The sequence below is a fragment of the Suillus subaureus genome, assembly GCF_016647635.1.
Source record: "Suillus subaureus strain MN1 chromosome Unknown BJ212scaffold_42, whole genome shotgun sequence".
In the NCBI taxonomy this organism is placed as follows: domain Eukaryota; kingdom Fungi; phylum Basidiomycota; class Agaricomycetes; order Boletales; family Suillaceae; genus Suillus; species Suillus subaureus.
The window spans coordinates 150,717-171,853 of record NW_024538598.1 but is presented as its reverse complement, the minus strand read 5'-3'; the positions used below and the strand labels follow the sequence as shown (position 1 = coordinate 171,853).

General features: G+C 43.4%; 2 protein-coding genes across 2 annotated transcripts; both read left to right on the top strand.

Moving 5' to 3' along the window:
- Positions 1-7,130: 7,130 nt before the first annotated feature.
- Positions 7,131-10,277, top strand: BJ212DRAFT_1303361 (uncharacterized protein; the record flags this gene model as incomplete). The annotated part of the gene is made up of 13 exons (XM_041333402.1): positions 7,131-7,194; positions 7,246-7,388; positions 7,557-7,568; positions 7,651-7,912; positions 7,960-8,186; positions 8,310-8,343; positions 8,496-8,614; positions 8,945-9,337; positions 9,384-9,590; positions 9,643-9,662; positions 9,808-9,968; positions 10,016-10,212; positions 10,251-10,277. The coding sequence occupies 13 exons, from the start codon at positions 7,131-7,133 to the stop codon at positions 10,275-10,277; spliced, it is 1,866 nt and encodes a 621-aa protein (XP_041188178.1).
- Positions 10,278-15,801: 5,524 nt separating this feature from the next.
- BJ212DRAFT_1536049 (uncharacterized protein) lies at positions 15,802-20,234 on the top strand (the record flags this gene model as incomplete). Its single annotated transcript, XM_041341814.1, has 16 exons — positions 15,802-16,272; positions 16,325-16,384; positions 16,435-16,521; positions 16,740-16,803; positions 16,877-16,885; positions 17,118-17,141; positions 17,193-17,268; positions 17,308-17,330; positions 17,424-17,477; positions 17,746-17,895; positions 18,032-18,210; positions 18,748-18,946; positions 19,024-19,061; positions 19,120-19,193; positions 19,255-19,783; positions 20,031-20,234. The coding sequence occupies 16 exons, from the start codon at positions 15,802-15,804 to the stop codon at positions 20,232-20,234; spliced, it is 2,241 nt and encodes a 746-aa protein (XP_041188177.1).
- Positions 20,235-21,137: the final 903 nt, after the last annotated feature.

The window sequence follows — 21,137 nt, the reverse complement described above, 5'->3', positions numbered from 1 at the left end:
ACATCTTCATACTGTCTAAAGTGGATTGGCATAGGGACATCAACACGGCAGCTTCTATGCTGTGCCAGTGACAAACTATCATCTACTTCCACAGACGAAGTTTCCATATTGAAATTGGATGGTGAGATGTGTGCATTGGCTTGCAATGAAGAACCCAACACCTCCTCGGGGAGGTGCATGGCTGATAGAGGTGGGAAAACCTCTTTGACTAGGTCAGAAGATGAGGGGGCTTGCAGACAGTGGACCTGCATCCTCAAAGACTCCACGCTAGCACTCACACACTGTCTGCCAATGTTGGTATCCAATTGGGACTGTTTTACATTGCCCAATAGGTCTTTTGCTTTCAAGAGAGCAGAGAACAATCACTTCTTGTCTCTTGTGCACGAGTGTTGGTGCTTGGTATAAGCACTCACTTGAGTGAACTTGCATGTACAAGTGCATCTGAAAATCATTTCAGATGACCAACTACAGATCTGTTGATAAGTTGAGCATATAGGGTTGAGCCAGCAGTCAAGGATCAGATCAAAGGACTTGGAACCCACTATTTTCATTCAATTCAAATCTTTGCTGAGATTGTCAGTGCAATTACCTGACACTGCCTCCACAGTGCTAAATCCCCTGGTGGCCTGACAGGGGGCTGGTGGACCCTGATGGTGGCCAAGCTGGGCCAGCCATGATCTGGATGGCTGGATATGGTAAGTAATGTGACATGAATTGTAAAGTGAAATATCCACACATATATATTATAACTGCTCAGGACATTTTCTATCCTAAAAATGTCCACACCATCTTCTGCATGTTCTGAATCCTCAATGCTCAATTCCAGCAAAAAGTTCGAAGTTGATCCTCAGGTCATGAAGATACTGGTGAGAATTCTCACTTGCCATCATGGCATACTGCATTACCACACCCGAACGGGGGAACTGGCAATGTTTCAATGGTAAATAACTTATTTCTATGAAGGGATTCATCACTCATGCGTACACTCTCTACAGGCCCACTGACCAACATGGGGAGAAAATACATCCTTCACTATTTGATGCTTACTGCAAGGCACATGTATTTCAGTACCCTTGTTGCCTTTGTGCAAGGGGTGACAGATATGTGGAGGCAACAATATTTCAGCACCTTAGAGGAGTGTATTGAGGGGAGTATGTGGCTGAATGCATGACTGGCAGTTGCGGTTACATGTGTAAGTGGATTTGCATATCAAGGGTGAATATGCTAAATTGGAAATTAGTGAATGTTGAGAAATATTATGGGAAAACCTACATGACTGCTGTGTATTATCCTTGGAGAGATACTGAGGAGAGGTATGTATTCAAAGTTACACACGTCCTCTCATGCTCATAACTTCTGGAGATCGTCAACTGCCCCAAACACTTCCATCATATTGCTAGAAACCAATGACTCTGCCATGTGGCTATTGCACAAAATGGCGTCACCAACTTTGACATGTTCGTGCTGCAGGTTGTGATGTGTCATAACATTGAAACACAGATATGACAGTAGGTTGGAGGAGGTTAAGCCATAGCAATAAACTGACTTGAGGTGATCATAGCCCCAGGATGGATATCTTTTATTCAAAGAATCTGATGGTTGCATCAGACATTGATCAGATTGAGGCAATCACGGAGCACAAATCACTCACCATTATTCTGCTGCAAGATTTCCTACTTTTAGTTGCAATTGGTACTTTTCCATAGCATAAGTAAACTTCTTCAAGTTACTAGACAAAGGGCATGATGATGCTCATTAATGAATAAATGATCAAGTACATAGTGCCATCGAGAATTTATGTAAGTACTAATAGATTTCATATTTTTTGTAATAATTGTGTAACATAAATTGTTGTACATGCGGATGCTGGCAATGGGGAAGAGGGACATGTTGAAAATGGGGTTTCCTTTATAGTGAATGACTTGCAAAATGAAACTCAGTCAGCAGCACCCAGAATTCCCTAATTTGACTTAAATGCCACAACATCATTGACTGTCCAAATTTATCACCAAACAATGTCATAATTGCAAATAAATACAACTCATCTCACAATATTTGTGGTACATCATTGATGATACATACTACATACAGGGACATAAAGATATGTGCACATGATAACCACTGCAATGGCTTATGCAGTAGATGATCAAGTGAAATATATAATACGGACTGTTTCCATTTGTGTCTCTTTACTCCTCCTTGAGCCATTACTATACCTGAGTGTAGCAAGCAAAATCTGGACCAAAATAAAAACAATGCAGTTACCACAAGTCATTGATGTCAGAGCAAGAGTTTATTGATTCAACATCAATGCACTCCATGTACCAACACACTTCCTCTGGTAGATGCTGCAGGAGAGTTGGGCATGGGGATGAAGATAAAGATGAATCTGTAAAGGCATCAGTATTTGAAGACACCATTGTAACCGGGTCATGCTTACCGCTGTCAGAGTAGGTGGATGCAAGGGAATTTTCAAGGGCTAGTGTGTAAACTTCAGCCTCAGCTTTGGTGTGCTGCATCTTAGATTGCAGGAAAGTGAGCTCCGATTGAGCATTGCAATGATGAATGTATCCTCCAACATCAAGATACAAGGCCATTAGTCCCACCTAGGTAGATAATTCCACTTTGCATGCCTTGTCTAAGGCATGTTGGATGCATGTGGTGACCCATGTACTCTGCAGGTTGAACAAGGGGCCATTGGACTTCAAGGAGCGTAAGAATGACAAAGGAGATAAACAACAGCACTGACATTCACAGTAACAAATGTTCATTGTTCCAGGTGTGCAAGGGCAAACTTACCAGCCAAAGGAGAGCCACATTTGAGCAATGCAATTTCTGTGGGAGGGATGGAGTCAGTATGTTGCCTCCTTAACCAAGTTTCACATTTGTCTCGGACAACTGCTGAATAGGCCACAACAGGTTCAACAATGTGTCTCATAGTTGCTGAGAAATAGGTAGTGTTGTGCGCAACTGGCACTGCAATAGGACATGTCGCTAAGAGTAATCATGTCAGGTCATGTTATTCAGATGTTGAAGTTAGAGTCTCTCATGCATAGCCCAGCATTGCTCCATATGATTGATGGCCTGGCTGCAAAGAGATACTTCCAGCTGACATCAATCCCTCTTCTCTTCCATGAAATCTTGCTTGATGCTCCAGCAGTTTGTATGATCCCCAGTAGCGCTTCGCAGCAATTCCTCTCTTTGCACTTCTAACATATGTCCCCCAACTATTTGCCAAATATCACCAAGATATACTCGATGTTAAGAACCATGTTGCTCAAGGGAGAGAGAGACTGACTCAGAGGGGCTTGGCCTCAGCTTGTATGCTATGCCCCTTACCCAAGTATGTGCCCTTCATTTCGTATGAGGTCCAATGATGGTCTAACAAAGTCCGGAGGACTTCCGGAGGCTGGCTACTCTGCTGGAGAGTGCTAGAGGACTTCCGGAGGAGCGTGGGAGAGTTCCGGAGGAACACAGGAAGTGCTCAGGAGAGTTCCCACTGCAAGGTAATACTTCTACAGGAAACAGGATGGAAGGATAGGATGTCTGAAGGTCCAGAGGACAGGAGGACAGGAGGACAGGAGGACAGGAGGACAGGAGGACAGGAGGACAGAAGGACAGGAGGATAGGATGTCCAAGGGTTAGGAGGACAGAAGGACAGAAGGACAGGAGGATAGGATGTCCAAGGGTTAGGAGGACAGAATGTCCAAAGGTACAGAGGGTGGGACATCCAAAGGACAGGACATCCAGAGGTCCGGAAGGAATAGGGGCTACATCGGACAAAGTCCAATATAGAAACAGACAGAGGTGGACTACCCTAAGGTAGAGTCAGAGAGACAGGGATTGGACCAAAGTCCAGAAAGAGGGTAAGTGCCGGAAAGGCAAAGCTCCAGCCTAGGGAATCAATCCCTAGGCCTAATGGATAGGACAGACTTAGGTGGACCAAAGTCCAAGAGAGGATTGGGCAAGTAGAGCAAAGTCTAAGATGATATTCAAACTGAGGAAACTACAGGAGTATGTACAGGGGTTATATACTGGAGAATATCTAAGGGGATCAGTAAGCAAAGGAGAAGGGCTATGTACAAGCATGTGGAAACACATTAGTAAGTAAGATGGAACATAACTAAATGAACTTGGAGATGAAGACTTGTACAAGGATCAATAAGCAGGATGGAACAAGAGGTAACCAAAAGCCAGAAAGGCAGAGATATCTAAATGGAGATAGGCGCAGGTTATCGGACAGAGGGCAGGAATACGTCCAGAGTTAACATCCAGAGGTCCAGAGATCTGGGGATCTAGAAGACAAGGTGGATACAGGACCAGGATATGAGGAGGTGGATATAGTCTGGAATCCGAGATGAGGTGAAGTCTGGATGTCTTGCTGGATGGAGTGCACATAGGGTGGACAGGATAGGGTTGTATGGATTAGGCTAGCAGAGAGGATCTGATGGTCCGGAGCTCAGGGGTAAATCCAGAGCGTAGTCGATCCTGCTGAGGTGTGGAGCACAGCAGAAGGGGATCTTGGAATGAGCTGGATATGATGTGGGGTCTGGATGTAGGCTCGGAAGGCGTGGGAATATGATGGAATGTGGGTCTGGATTGTGGGATATGACACTCAACCTTTGAGCAAGAAGTGTAGGAGATATAATTCAGTCCGAAGCTGAATAAAAAAAACTGTCAGGATGTGCCATCAGATGCTGTATAAATTATAGACTGGCCTTCTCTGTTGGTATGAGCCTTATGAAGAAATCCAGCCATTTAGTGTGGGTTAGTATGTTTGAGAGTTCAAACATGCCAATCTGAGTAGCTGAGGAGTCAAATGGCAGAAGACAGGAGGGGGTCAACATCATCGTAAGTTGGAACTTGTTGGGTAAATTAGTGTGTTGTGGGCAACCTCAAGCAAGTTTGTATAGAATTCCCAACAGTGGATGCTGGAAGAATTTTAATAAGTCAATTTGACAGCTGGCCATCAAAACTTCCGGCTGGTCATCAAAATTAATATTTGGGACATAGTAGTACATAGCCCTGAACCACCAGGATGTAGGTACGTTCTCTGTGAGAATTGATACTAGATAATTATGAGTAGTGGGGTCCCCTTTTCCTAGTTAGGAAAAGGACAGAGTATATGGATAGTGACTAATAAGTAGGATATGCAAGATCAAAACATACATGCTAGCACCAAGTACAGAATGTCACCATCACTCATATTAAGTGTGTACAGGAAAGGGACTAAATCATAAGATTAAATGTCTGTTTGACAGTGATGGCTCTTTGCTGCAAAACTGGGTGTTCTAATCAGTAATCTCCCAAAGTTTCCCAAAAATGCGCCTTGCTGCTGCATCTGGTTTGGGACCATCTCTAATGTAGGTGGTGTGAATTGCTCGGTGAGCCCGGCAAAACATCACTGTCTTTGAATCAGACAGTTAAGCCACTGAACATCACAAGACATACCTTGGGTCTGATGAAGGTTGGCCCTCACTGATTGAATTCTTCAAAGGATCTGGGTAAGTCCTAAAATAGAATGCTGTATTGCAGCCTATCATGCTGCATGACCATTGACTCACATGAACACCTATCTTAAAGACCGTGGGGCATCCAAATCATATAACTATAATAAGCTCATAAGTAAATTTAAAGACACAAAAACAGGAGAAACTAATGGCCTTCTGTTATTTGAAAGTTGGAAGAAGAACTTCAGTGGAAAGTACATGTGTGCTGATATAGTGAATGACTATATTGAAACTCAGCCGGAATTCAGTGCCAGCGCGTTCACTTACTAATCAGGCATTGCTGGCTGGGTCTGAATGTATAGTCATTCAGTATATCAACATGTCCTCTGTCATAATATCTTCCCTGATTCCCATCCTAAGTTTTGTTGCAAGTACAATGTAGTATTATATATTTAGTATGAATGTAAATCAGCTAGTCTACCCAAGATTTTGAATGCGTCACCATACCCCAATTGCCATACCCCATAGAATAGTTTTATATTTGTAATTATCATAGTACTATTGCGGGAAATATGTCAATTTATTTCAACAGTCTTGCTGAGCGCTGATACACCATTGATTCACAATGCCCACAATTCGCACCACCATATCTGTCCAACAATGCATGGAAGACAATGCTCATGTACTGTTGGTCCACAATATTTGTGCTGTGGTTCATCCACACCAGTAAGTATTAGCTAATTGTTAAGGTCGCATGCTCAAGGGGGTCAGATCACAAGGGCTTGGCCTCAGCTCATACGCTGTGCCCCTTTCCCAAGTATGTGCCCTTAATTTCTGGGGGCTAGAACAGTCGTCTGGAGTTTCTGGGATTTGACTAGGGCAGATAATGGACATCCGGATCTGAAATGTGAGATAAATCTGACGGACATCTGGATGTTACCTGGGCAAGCGGATAAGACTAATCCGGATGAAGTCCGGACTAGAAACTAACAGAGGATGGACTACCCTTAAGGTAGAGTCGGAAATGTAGTCTAGGATGCAATCCTAAGACTCGGAATATGACAAGAGACTTATCTTGAGTCCAGAGGACACAGGAATGAGCAGGAACTAAGATGATATTCGAACTGGAGTATTTCCAAGAGTTACAGGAGGTTTATATACTGTAGGTAACATATAGGAATCAGTCAGCAAACATAAAGGCTATGTACAAAGCATATGCAGAGTCTATTAGTAAGTAGGATGGATCACAAATAATGAACACCGGAAATGAAATGTATGTAACGGATCAATAATCAAAAGGAAAACATGGTTAACCAGAGTCCAGAGACAGGGGCAGTCTAAATGGAGTTGGGTGCTGATATAGGGTTTGGATTCCGGAAGGGAGATAAAGATAGATCAGATCATTTGAGATCCGGATCTCGGATCTGGATATCCGGAGAAGTGGATTTAGAGTTGAGAGTCCAGAATGGCATATGACACTAATCCACAATAGTGATTCACTACAAATACTGACCTTGCACATGAAGAGGTCTTCTTTCTCCTACCATTACCTCGATACAACACAAGTTGATAGATATTATATTAGAGAATGTACTCTAAGTCCATCAAAACAATTGAACATAGTATGTGAGGCTCAAGTTTGCTGTAGCTGTAAAGTTAACATATACACCAGACAGAATCATGTCCAAACACACCAGATTCAATGATGATGAACCTGCCCCAAAGAGGCTCAGGATTGATGAAGGTAACTCATGACACAATATTGTCAATACTGTCATTCATGAGCACAATACAGGGAGGAACCTGACAGTACTGGCATTGTGTGATACACATGCATGGGAGATTCTGAAGCAGTTCCTCACCAGTGACATGACGATGGCACAAATGGATGACGCACTGATTGTGTACCTCAGTGATCAATACTCTGCAGATGATTGGGTGGAGCCCTGACATGCCTTGTTCTCCAGTGAAAGTAACAATGATGAGTCCTTGGCCAACCTTTGCCTACTCATGGCCAGGTACATACCCACCAAGGCCCCCCTTCCTGCATCAAAAGATTCTTCCATATCAGTGTCTGCATCAAGCTCACATGGACAATGATTGCAGGGACAACCCAAAGTAAGTAAAATAGCATGGCTAATGATTTTGTGTACTAAAACAAGAAACATAGTCTACCCACAATCCATATATTCTCATCAAGGCTTCTGAAGATGGGGAAGGGGATGAGGTTGGGCAGTCTGAGCAGTTGCAAAAGGTCACACACTTGCCAGAAACATCAGTGAAAGATAAGTTGGCGAAAAAATTCGATAACTTGGCCAATAGGATTGAAGAGAATTCTACCAACTCATCACAAGGTTGCCATGCTCTCACTTCCAGAGCTGCCTTGATCTCCAGCATGATCCCATTGGTCTCACATAAAATTTCAGCACCTGAGACCAGGATGTATTTACTTCATATTCAAAGTATGTCCTATTATGCAGTATTCAATATATCACTCATCACATCGCAGGAACTGTGACTGAATTCATCGCTGAACACCTTCGGGGCCAGAGATTTTCCATTACCATATCAGCTTGGATAGCAGGCCAACTCTACATGGTTGCAGATAGCCCCAAAACCATTGCTGAATCACTTCCTACCTCACATTGTTTTGCCTTGAAACAATGTCTTTGCATCACAGAGGCAGAATGTGAAGCTGTCGAAGGTTCACTGTCCCAACTTCCTAGCCCTGTGTGGGTGAGGATCAGGCATGGCCAGTACAGGGCTCCATAGGCAGAGTTGAATCCCAGACCTTAAATTCTATCGAGGTCCTAATCCATCCACTGTGCTTTCCCTATCCAATACCTTGGGGATCTCAAGCACTGCTTGATCAATCACACCTTCCAGCTAACAAGTCAGTTTGTGACATCATTCATGATAACAAAGTCATAGGATGGACTTACAAAAACAAAAGTTACTACATGGGCCTCCTACTGAAGACCTTCCAATGCGATAATTTAGAACTTATTGCCTCCCCTCACATTGATAACATTCGACTTCATATAGAATCTGGATGGGACAAGCCCTTCCTGAAGAAGGCTGTGGTGGCGTTTTCAATGCAATTTTTGCACGCGGGCAATTGGGCCAGAGTCATCAAAGACTCACTTCATGGAGAGCTCAGTAGGGTCGACTAACCACACATTTGGTTCTGTGGGCTTGGAGTTTACATTTGATGGATGGCCAAAAGAAACAGAAGTTCGGCTCCAAGACATAGAGTGTGTTTTTCAGGTCAGGCGACACCATTAGAGTTGTAGCTGGTCCATACTTGGGTTTAGAAGGGCATGCCATTCAAATGTGTGAGGACATATTTCACATTTGTCAAGACATTTCCAATGAAGAGGTAAATAAGGCGCAATCATATAATTGTGCAAAACTGTCTAACACTTAGTGCATAGGTGGAAGTTTCCAAGTACTACTTAGATTAGTGTACCTTGAAACACATGATTCACTCACAGCTGCCAATGCAACAACATCTCAAGCCCCCCTCTGACTTCAACTCCAATGAAATTGGGGACTACATAGAAGTTCTGGATGGTGAGCACATGGGGAAATGCAGTGTCATGAACTGGTATTATAAGGGAGCAACCAATCTGTGGTTCTGGGATATCTTAGATGACAAGAGAGAGTGCAGTGATGGACTGTGGAGCATTTCAGTTCCTGTAGCAATGGTTCAGCAGACAAACCTTGCCCAGACAATCCAGTACACAAAGGACAGGGGTTATGACATCAGGCTTGGAGATGTCATGATTGTACTCTGTGGACTGGAGTATCAGATGAAAGGGGTCATGCACAATGTCAACTTTCCAAACACCTGTTTGACCATACTATCTGATGGTGATCAATCACTTGTAAGCACTATTCACCTCGACTCAAACATCTCTGATGTGTAAACAGGTCAAAGTTCCAATCAGATTTGTGACCAAGATATGCAATGCCTTCTTGGATTCTTTCAAGAAGGGTATCAGCCGTGAAGTTTTTGTTATCAGGGGTGACCGAAAGGGCTGCCGAGCCACGCTCTACAGTCTCTCCCTTGAGACATGTACCATTGCTGTGCATGGGCAGCAGGCACACCACACTCAAGCTTTACAACATTGTCACCAGGTTAGTGGCACGCACATGTTCATTTTATTCTAAAGTTAACAACTCTTTTAAGGTATGGAATGAGATTAAATGGTGTGATGCTCAAAGGTCCAGACTTGATTTCATTCTGTGAAATGAGGAAAAGATCATACTTGACCCCTCCACCTCAATCTACTACTCCACCCATTGAAAAAGAAAAAGTTCCCTTGAACTCATTGGTCTCCCTCACATGTCCCAGGCCATCCATTGCGTGGTCCACTTGGCCTGCAAGCTCTAAGGCTATTGATATGACACACAACCCTACATTGAGTGCCACTCCCAGTACATCGACATCTGACCCATGGACTGTTGATGCCCAGGACAACACTAGTGCCAAAGCAGAGAACCTACCAGACAGTGGTAAGTCCTCAATGGAGGTATCATAGTGTATGCTTATTTAATTTCAGGTCTGCTACCTTGGTTGATGAGCAAGGAGTTTTCTTCAAAGTTATCAACACATCAGGCACTGTTGAAGGTGTCACCAAGATTCCTCAGGGGCAAGTTATACAAGCGATTTGTATCAACAGCTTGCTCTGACCCCTTCTGCAGTGAGAATGGACCCACACCTGAGGGTTGTGTCACCACATTCTGCACATCCAACAGTGTGGGTGCTGCACTTGAACACCATCACATCCCTGCCAGCAACCTGAGCCTGGCTCCTCCACATAGGAAACAGCAACTGTGCCTTGTTCTGGACAGGGATCATCATGGCCTTATTGGAACTGTCATTAAATGTTCCACTGCAAAAAAAATCATTGATATTATGATCAGTGCTATGGTTACCTTAACTCTGGGTTTTGATCAGGTGTGTCTAGTGGAACCTGCAAAACACATGATATGATATATATACCTATGTACATGTACGAACATGATATACTTAGCACCCCAATCTAATTTTTACAATTGTCTCCTGTCTCACCAACACTGTAAACAGGAGGACACAGTTCCAATCAGTTCATGCTCACTGGTGGATATTGTGGGCGGCCTTCAATGAAGTTCAGTTTAGGTAGTAGATGACCACTGTAGCAATAACTACTAGCTATTTACCAGACACTGCCATAGGCACACCACAACTATGAGGAATGACCATTTGGCATCAATATTACATTTTTTTTGCAACTTGTGAGGGCTAATTGGTTGACAACACAAAGAGCTATCATTGAGTTCCACTTAGGCAGTGGGTGACCTTTGCAGTCAAAAACTGCTCGCATCTGACAAGACACTGCCATGGACTCGTCATGACTATGAGTAATGACCATTTGGAGTCAGCATTGCACCAATTTTATAACTCATGATTGCCGCTTGGTTGGCTTTGCAAACAGCCATGACAAAGTCCATCTTAGGTAACAGATTACCACTGAGTCAGATATGCAGGATGTTCCCCAACAAGTTACCTATCATGCATCACAGTTATGAGACATATATTTCTTTGTCAAAATTAGGTCTGTGTTGTACCTTTTTGTCTTGTGATGCCATTGTGCCATGTTTATATATCCCTTTGTCTTTGGATATAATCTGGTAGATATTTGATCCAAACTTACCATTTATATCTACAAAAACCACGTTCTCGCTGATTACCTGATGTGAGGTGAGATATGGAAAAAAACGAAAATGGTGTGCATACATATGTTTCTTCACCACTTCTTCAATAATCACTTGGACTTCTTCTTCTTCTTTCTCCCGTGCTAGCTTCCTACATTTCTTTGCATGCAGCACCAGTCCACAAGCTCATGCTAGTATTCCACATATGTTACACTTCACATTGTCTGATGTCCATTGAAGAGGCATCAAAATGGATATTGATGGCATGAAAGGCAAGATGAGGACTTGCAGGGAATTTGTGAGCACTGAGAAAGAGGCTTGACAACAGATTCTATCTAGTATGAGTGATACACAATGTAGATGTTAGAGATATGTGTACCTTTGATGCAGATGGTAGTGAGGAATAGAGTATAATTGAAACTCAGGTCAGGATAGCCATCTCGATGACATTGTAATCAAATCATAATCACATCATGATGAAATCGTAATTGAATCATAATGGTGATAAATATTGCATTATGATATGGGAGCATTATAATGCCTGCTGGAAATTTCTGACAGATGAATTTGTCAAGCTAGATGATGCACAGGGCATCTGCTATAGATGTTGAGCGAAGCGATCCGATCTTATATGTACACATGCTACCTATCCCAGAGGATTAACCTCCAGGACTTCCATTTCCTCTTTTGTATGTCTTATTGCTTCTTCACCGTTGACACCACATGTCACTGTAGCTTCTTTCCATCTCACAGTCTTCTTGCCCATTGGTACTTAATATCCCACTTGCTCGTATTCCCACCTCAGTGTTGTCTACACACTCACTGAGGTACATTGACTATAGTCATTTGTATCTACTCTTGCTGACATGTATACTAGACTTTGTCATCTAGGTAAATATAATATAGCATTGTCTACACACTTACTGAGACTTTGTCATCTAGCTTTCATCAATAGATGGCGAAGGGACAGGTCCAATGCACAGGGCATATGCCATAGATGGTGAGGACGAGTCTGCTGAGGAGCAAGCTCGTCTAATTAGACTGGTGTAAATTACCTTGTGGAGCAAGGTCTATGAATGCGGCGTGATCTGTGGTGGTAAACATCACAAAATATACACATGATCATCGTGAACCATCTGACACCAGACACACCAAAATGAATTAGACTGCATTATTGCTGATTCTGCACAGAATTACATTATGGTGAATGAGATAATGGTACAAAGTATCTTCAAGAACGATCCTCCCAAACAATAATTACACTACTTTTTTAAAATCCATCCAGCAAACTCATTTCATCACTGGCCCTCACACATATGCCATGCTATGAATGGCCCAAGGTTCGATAACAGCACGAACAATTAACCTTGAGGTTGTTTCAACCACACTGATGCAAAAGCACACAGCATATGCGAGGATGGTATGTGCTCCAATATTCAGAGCATACAAGAGCACAAATGCGTCCAAATTGATTTATACCTGAAACCTGTCCAAGATATGAAAAAATGCATAGTGACAAAGACTACTCGCCTGAATATGAACCACGACTCCAATTGATCGTCTGACCTGCGATTCTACAAATGTAGCTGCTTGCTGTCATTTCTGTATGAAAGTCAACAGCCTGGCGCATTCCACAATTAGATATGAGCAAATGACTAACTCAGATTATGTCATCACAACAGGTGTCATGGACTTCATTCACAGTGGACAATACGACGAACGAATGACATAACCATTATCAAAAATGTGGCAAAAGAGAACACAGAAAGTCCATAAGTTAATTGTCAGACAAACAGCCCAAGCACCAATTTCTTAACTGACCACTCAAGGAATTTTGAGAGCAGCATCTCTCAACCATTCTGCTAACAGAAGTGTATCTGCATACACCACTGTAGTATCTAAGTCGTGTGCCATTTTCTGAGTGATTCTTCAGTAATAAATTAGGGTAAAAGACGCCAACATATAACTAACTGATGTACAATTAAACTCTGCTGGATCTGCACATAACACTTGATCTGCAAGGATGGTAGGAGAGTCTGTATAAATCATTCGAGACCCACTAGACTCAAAGGCTTCTTGGACAGTGGCTGCAGTCTGAATGAAGATATGAGGAGTGCCACGAGATTGGTGTTCAACTGATGAGACACTCATCAACAATAAATAATGCACATAATGAATTAAACATACTAAATATAAAAGCACATTTGGCGTTGGAAGTCTTCAGCAATTCAAACACGCTAAGCTGCATCATAGACCCCTTCAACACCCTTTGGAAGATCTTTGTATAGAAGATGAAAGAATGCGAGAACTGGTAGAAGACACCGAGAGATGTTTTAATGAAGGTGAATATGGACCCATATGAAAGTTTACAGCCTTTTGTATCATGCTCAGAATGTTGTGCATCTGAATGGCGAGTAATCAAAGATATTTGGCCCTGTTGATATTGTGGGCAAGTCAAATTAAGCGAAAGAGCTCCACAAGGTAAAAAGTCGGCAACACCGACCCCTAGTAAAGTTAAACTCATCATAATATTCGGACGCTTTGACAATGACTAATAAGGAAGTGTCACATGTGACATTTGAGGAGTTTTACTGATGTGTGCTCTAGCCAGTATCCTCTATGCCATCGCGTTTCTGTTGTACTCTCATGCCCCAATGCACAACAGATTTTATCCAGCAGTCATCGGTCACTCATCAACTTGTTAATTAACTTGTGAGTCAATTTCTTTGCAGTGTGTTCTTGCTTCACTGACAATTCCCATCATTTAAACCAGATTTAAATGCAAAAGGTGGTCACCACTACTACACCCACATACAATTTGAACTTTGCACATGAATCAGGTTCAGGATCCATTCCAGCTTGAGCACAATCAACAGGTGCATCTGGTCGGTCCCAAAGTCCCCTTGAACATCACAACTTGAACCCAGACTTCACAGCCGAGGTAAGCCATGTACTATCTCTCTCTAGATAGCCTTCTTATGTATTCTCATAGACTTGGAATGTTTCACCTGCATGAGACTCACTACCATCTCTTTCATCCTACATCCCATCCTCCCCCAATATCTCTTATCATCAAATTTCACCATCCCATCCTCACCTGTCGTCCCCACGGATCTACCTTCTTCGCACCTATTCAATTGGGCATGGTCCTACTACTGGTCTTGCAAATGTTGCTCTTGTATGTGTCCAGTTTCAGATGTAATTTCTCTTTCCTGACTTTGCGATTAAGTATACTATTGTAAGTTAAGCGAGGTCTAAATCATTGATCCCAAGGTATTGCATCTGCAAGGTATCGTTGTATTGTAAGTTGAGCAAGGCCTCAATTATTGATCCTTCCTTCCCCAGGCATGGTGGCTGCAAGGCATTGTTGGGCGAGCAGACACTACCATCACAAAGGCGTCAATTTCAGGAATGAAATACCTTACTTTTCCAGACATTATACAGCTGTGGTGGCCATTCCTGATGGCCCCTCCCAGATTTCTAATGCTTTTGCACAGCCATTATCACTGTACCTGGCACTCACTTACCATCTCAGGCCTTGCCTGGCAAATCTCGTATTCATCTTGGTGCCTGGGTCCAAACCTGATACTCCCACTCTATCGAACACATTGACAAGCAACCTTGGTGAGTCTATTGCGTATTTGTGATCATTCAATCAAGTGCTCAAAGTAGTCACTTTTGTTCTTTTGATAGAGCCCTTGTCTGGCAGTCAATTAGCCTGTCGATTTGCATAGGTGCTCCATATTGTGGCTGAGACAAGGGTATAAATGAGATAGTGAGATAAGGAAGGTGGATGCTGGTATGAATACTGATAGGATGTAGTTGACTGGCCGCTGTACCGTTCACTGAAATAATGTGATACAAGAAAAGTGTCGCTATGTGCCAATACAAGCAAACACATGGTGAGGAATGAACTAGACTGACAAACTTACCATATCCTTTGAGGAACGTTGGAATGCTTTATCCATGCCCACAGCCAGCGCTCGATAACATTATCACATGATCATTAATTTTGGGTTGCGGTATTACAGGGTATTACTAAAGTTGACTGATATGCACTCTAAATATGTATTATGATCACTGGTTCAGAAGTGCTACATGAAGATCTCACTGCCAGAAACCATGCTCAAGCTCTCTGGAATTGGTATGTCATCAGAGTGAGGCTGTCGAGACATGGCGGCAGAGCACTTACTGTCAAAGACACATAGGGGTTTATCTTTCAGAGGTGTATGAGTAGTGGTACTAATACCTACTAGTAATAGCAAACACCAACTTGAACTTTGGTCGAGTGTGGCTAAGCCTCGAGGTTCAGTTAGGTACCACTGCTATGACTAACAATATATTCATTTTCGATGCTCTCAGAAGCACACGAGCCTCTTAAACTTTACTTAGAACCCTCAGGCTAATCAGACCAGTATGACCAGTGACACCTCCGAGTCAGATCATCAGATGGAAAAAGATGATATGTTATATTTTCTTAACACCATCATTCGCTAACTTACATGCACTAGATCTCACAGTGGTACCTCAGGCTCTGGAGGCAAAATTTCATACCTTCAATCCCATGATGGAAGATATATATGGCAGCACACAACTGCCAGCAGTAAAAAAACGTTGATACATCAAGTGAAACAAATATGTTCTGTTATCCATGGGTCTTGTGGGGTACCATGTGTCATCTGACAGTCCAGTGGGAGACCCATCACATCCCAGCATGAACCCTGCCAGTGACCTTGACATGCAGAGTCACCCTATGCCGTTGAAATCAACCAGCATACCAATTCCATCACAAACACCATCATCATCTACCAGTATCATGGCAATGTCCCTGTTGACCCCACTGGCAAGTCTGGCATTGCCAGCCAGCACTCCCCCATCAACTCCACCACCCTCAGAACCACCTAGGCTCTCATCATCCCTGAGACCTGACATTACATCACCTCTGTCCACTGATTCCAAGTCAGCGGTGCCTGGACAATTGCCAGTGGTTGAAAGCGAAGGTTTCGCTGAGTTGCTGGGGCCAGTGCCCAGAATGGGCAGTCCTGGATTGGCTAATGAATCACATTGTCATGACTTGGAGGACTCGGAGTACAACAAACTATTGGATGAGATTATACAATGGGTATAGGCAAGTCTCTAGGAGTACTAGTACACACTGACTCAGTAACTACTAGGCTCATTGTACAATTAAACAAACTTTTCCTGCTTATCCGCATTGGGACAATCCAAATTTGGTCAGTCAGTGATATCTATCGCTGACATAACATTAACTCAGCAACTTTAGGGTAACTCAACACTCAGGTCTTTACCACATACCTCTCTCAATTGTTGCAGTGTTAGGACTGGGAGGACCAGAAAAAAGACTAATGAGGTGAGCAGTCGCCCCCTTACCTCTAATTTACTTGATCTTGATAGTCTCGGGCTCACAACTCCTACCGGTAGTAGTGCCCACATCCATCGGCATAAGGAATTTACTCTTTCGCCATCACTTTCATAGTCTGTAAAGGTGATTAATAGTATTTTGAATGTTTAATGAAGCTTATGTTATGTATCAGAGAAATATGATGCTGCTTCTGCTGAATCTGCCAGTTCCTGTCCTCAAGGCTTCAGCCAAACGTAGACGGCAACTGGTTCCACTCAAAAGAGAATAGCTGTGAGCTCCTCAGCTACCTCCTTGGTACATGCCTAAAATGCACTCTGATCACTCTGCTGATGAGATTTGGTAGACTCTGACGGTCTGTGCCTTTATCCCTCCCTGAAAACCAGTTGTGGGACATTATTGACGAGTTCATCTATCAGGTCTAACCATCCGCTCTTTTGTGCTTGCATCCTGCATTAAAAACTGACGACAAGCTGACCTTGGTTCAGAAGGCAGTGCCCAAGCTTAGAGTTCATATTCCATGCTTGATGTGTTGTATTCACTTATCCAATAGAGCTGCAAAAATGAATGGCTCGAAGCATGTGCAGGTGGGAAAATGACGAGTAAATCAAGTATGTCAGTTCACTTGGAATTCTGCTTGAACTAACTGATTCTTCCACTAGCTGGTGAATATGGAACAAAGCCTTTGTATCGCATGCTTGGATATTTCACGCTTGCCTTGAAGGTGATGCAACTCATGTTTTCACTGGCATTCTTAATTGGGTGATGCGCGTGCAGCAATAACACACTCGCAGTCACAGGTGAGGGTTCTCATGTGTTTATGTTTCTCATTGTTCTTTGTCAGATCGGATATATACTCTGCTGGCACTTTGCCATGCGCTTGCGCTGACCAGGCTTGATGAATATTGTGCACGATATGGTGACCAAATTGGGCATATGGGCCAAGGGTATGTGTCTGACACTACTACCCAAGTGCGGTCACTCAATGTTGTTTTCAATACCTTTAGCGAGGAATGTCTGTCAACATTTGAAGAACTGTTCTTGTATGAGTGCACCTTGTTCTGACCCTCATGCATCAGCCAAATGGTCTCACTTTGCAGCAAATGCAGTCCTTCAAGATGGCGCTTGCACAGAATGCGGAGGGACACCCAGCATAAGTTCCATACCCAGGGCACCTCATTCAGAATGGCACACACTTCAATGTGCAGCTGGCAGGTGGCGCCAATCTTAACATCAAACTTCCTCAGGGATGGCAGTGGCCAGGCATAGTGTCACCTCATCAGCAGCCTGCACAGCTTCAAGAAGGGACACTGAGCCCTCATGTTACGCCAGGTAATCTACCTACGTGCACACCATCTGTCAATGGTGTGTGAACTGCCAATCGTGCTGGGAGCATCAATGTTCCTATCCCAAACTTGCCTGTGCCAACTTCCCACCATATGATGACCCTGCTGCACTTGCTTTGATGCTCATCCCACCAACACTGACCTCATCCTTGCAGAATCCTGGCTAGTCCTTGGTAGTCCAACACAGCGACACCTCCAGTCCTTGTCATCTCATTTCATGTCGCTTACACCAGTCTCAAGCCTCAAGAGTCTCCTAAAGCCCTACATGAGCCTTGATGCACAGGAGCTTACTAGCTTTCTGGATACATCAAGTGCCAGTATGGGCGAAGAGGAGGTATTGAGTTAGATGCTGGTCATGAAAAACACTAGATGATGTGCTGGACGTATGAATACTGGTGGTACTGCTGCGAATGGCAAGAAAAATGCTGAAGGATCAAGACTTTGCCCACATCCATCCTGCCTGTTCCCTCTTGCTCTTGTCCTTGTTCTTGTCCTTGTTCTTGTTCTCATCCTCATTTCTGCTCCCGCCCTCCCTCTTCCATGTCTTTCATGTTCTTGTTCGTGTCTATTATATCACTACGGTACTTGAGATATATCTCATGTTGCATAAGACTCCAGTGATGGTGAACTCAATTAAGACCATTTCTTATTAGCTAAGCTGAAGAGCCACTGCACATATGATGATTGTTGGAGTTTTCTTGAAATTATTTGAAAGAGTTTTTGGCAATCACCATCATGTCAACAACTAGTATAGTTTTCTCTATGTGTCTTCTCCCTGATACTGCTGGTATTCAATCAACTCCTAAGAAAAAATCTCTTGAGCCCAAAAACAGATGCAGTTCAGCTTCAGATGAAGCTGAGTATCCAGTAGGTTAACTCGGACTTGGAGGACACCTTCAAGCTTACACCACAACCTCACATCGAAACATCACACACTCTGCCCAGCACAAAGCCGAACAATCCAATCGCAATTCCTACTAGGAGTGCATCCATTTTATCAGGTGGCACAAGCTTGCTCCATCGTTTCACTCACTGGGCAGACCAGAACAATATCAAGCTCTCGACCTCAGGTAAATGTTTGAACTATACCCATCACATAATCCAATACCGACTCTTCAACTTCCAGCTTGATGTGTGTACAAAAAAGTCGTTCAGTTCCTTGAGAACTCTAAATCAGACTTTACGGTGAGCGCCCATTGTCAATCATGATGGACCTGAGACTCATTTGAACATCGTTGATCAGGAGATTTTTGGTGTTGGACCAGCAGAATACACAGTAATAGAACAATTTTGTGAAGATTTTGGGTTGAAACCCAGGTTCGTGCTTGAGTTGGATTGCAGACTTGGATACTCATGATGACCATTGTCTGCATGACAGATTGTCATATATCCACTCACAGCACACCATACTCCTAGAAATGCCATTGGGGCTCCATGAAACTCCAATGGCCACCATCCAATCCGCATTCCACAATTTCTTTCGTGATATCCCCTACCCGAAGAGACAGCTGATCAACGTCAATTTGTTGACCAACATATCACAAGATGGCGCTATTCCTGACTTGAGGATATCCATTCAGAATGTATGGGACTGGCAACTTACCCTCATCATACCTGCCATCGGCAAAAGCACGTTTTCACAGCACCTCACCCCTTTATACATCAAGTTGAAGGCAGCTGTTGCAGCGAACCCAGCACTTTTGATGATCATCATGGTGGTGGTCCAAGAGCTGTGTCTGTACTTCAGTCCCAAGCGGCATTCAACTGCATACAATGTATTGCTCAATGAGCCCAAATGCAGTTGGGATGACTTCCATCTTGCAGCCGATGGAGGAGACCCAGCCCTTGACCGACCAATAATTGTAGAAGGGCACACGTGGGCCTCACTGAAATCTGTGCACCTCAAGGTGTGGCTCTGAGGGGCCCAAGATATTGATATTGATAGCGTTGATCCCAATTTAGTGGCTGATGGGGTAATGTTCCTTCTTCTCCCAGTTTGCACGCAATTCACTTTATCATAAGTCTGTTTTTCCCGCAGACAATAATATGACCACAGTGCTGTCAATGATTAATAGGGGAGCTGAAGCCATCAGGGATCACCTCATTGAGCTTTGCTGAAACATGGTGCCTGATATGGACCTTGCCCCCCTCAAGGATCCTAGTATCAGGTTCCAGTTGGAGATAGACAATTTCATCGACAGTCTTTTGGGGGGTATGACCAAAACTGCCTATGATCATTACCAGAAGTGGCATAATAGCACACTGCAACCCAGAAAACTGAAGCACACCATCCACTGCGCTGGAATTCATGAGGATGCACCAGCATTCAATACTCGTGCTCAGAAAAGGCAGTACTGATATCCCCTATTTACCAGTACTTCCAGATTATGTCACTCTGAAGATCAAGAATTACCCATACTCATCCAATTCCTTAGTCTAGTTGTCCTTCACCTATATCATGTTTTTAACACTGATATGGGATTAATTCCTTGCAAAACTGAAAGGCTCAGGCATAATGTGACTCACAGGATTTTAATCTAATACCTCCACAATTCTAGTGAATAAGTGTGTATTGCATATCAGAAGCTTAGTTGTCTGACTTAAGTCCCCCATTCCCGAGTGGCAAATCAACTTGGGTTCGAAGCGGGGCATTTATCTGGTATGTAGAATTCCCAAATTAATGACACATCGGGGGTTTGGACCTCTTGCAAAATTTCAATCAAAAGTAGATCTGGACCAGCCTGGAACGTTCTGGAGCACTCTAGATTGCATTTCGAATGTAAACTGGTCACCAGAATGGGTTTAATTACACACCTTCCATGACACCACATCCGATGGTGGCAAAGATCCATTACAGGATACTACTAGAGATGAGGTCAGCAGCTACACTGTTTTCACCATAGCCTTGGGCAACTGAGTCTTTCCTATCAATCAAATTAGGCAGCTCCACAAGATAAAAAATGCCTCGGCAAAACACAGAAAGCTGAAGACTGTTACTTGCAGCATTTCCAGATGTGGTCTGCACCAAGTTGCTCAGCCACTCTGACTACTCACTTACATGCAAATACAGGGATCGTGCTGCACACATCTGGAGACCATATGATCCATCATTCATTAAGCCTGTCCCTCCAGTGTGAAGACCTGTACAACTACTTCTATCTCGATGTCCAATATGAAAAGAAAGAACATGCATATTATGCCCAGTGACTAATACTGTAGGTTGACCACTTTGTTAAGCACTCCCTGAACTAGTTGTGAGCC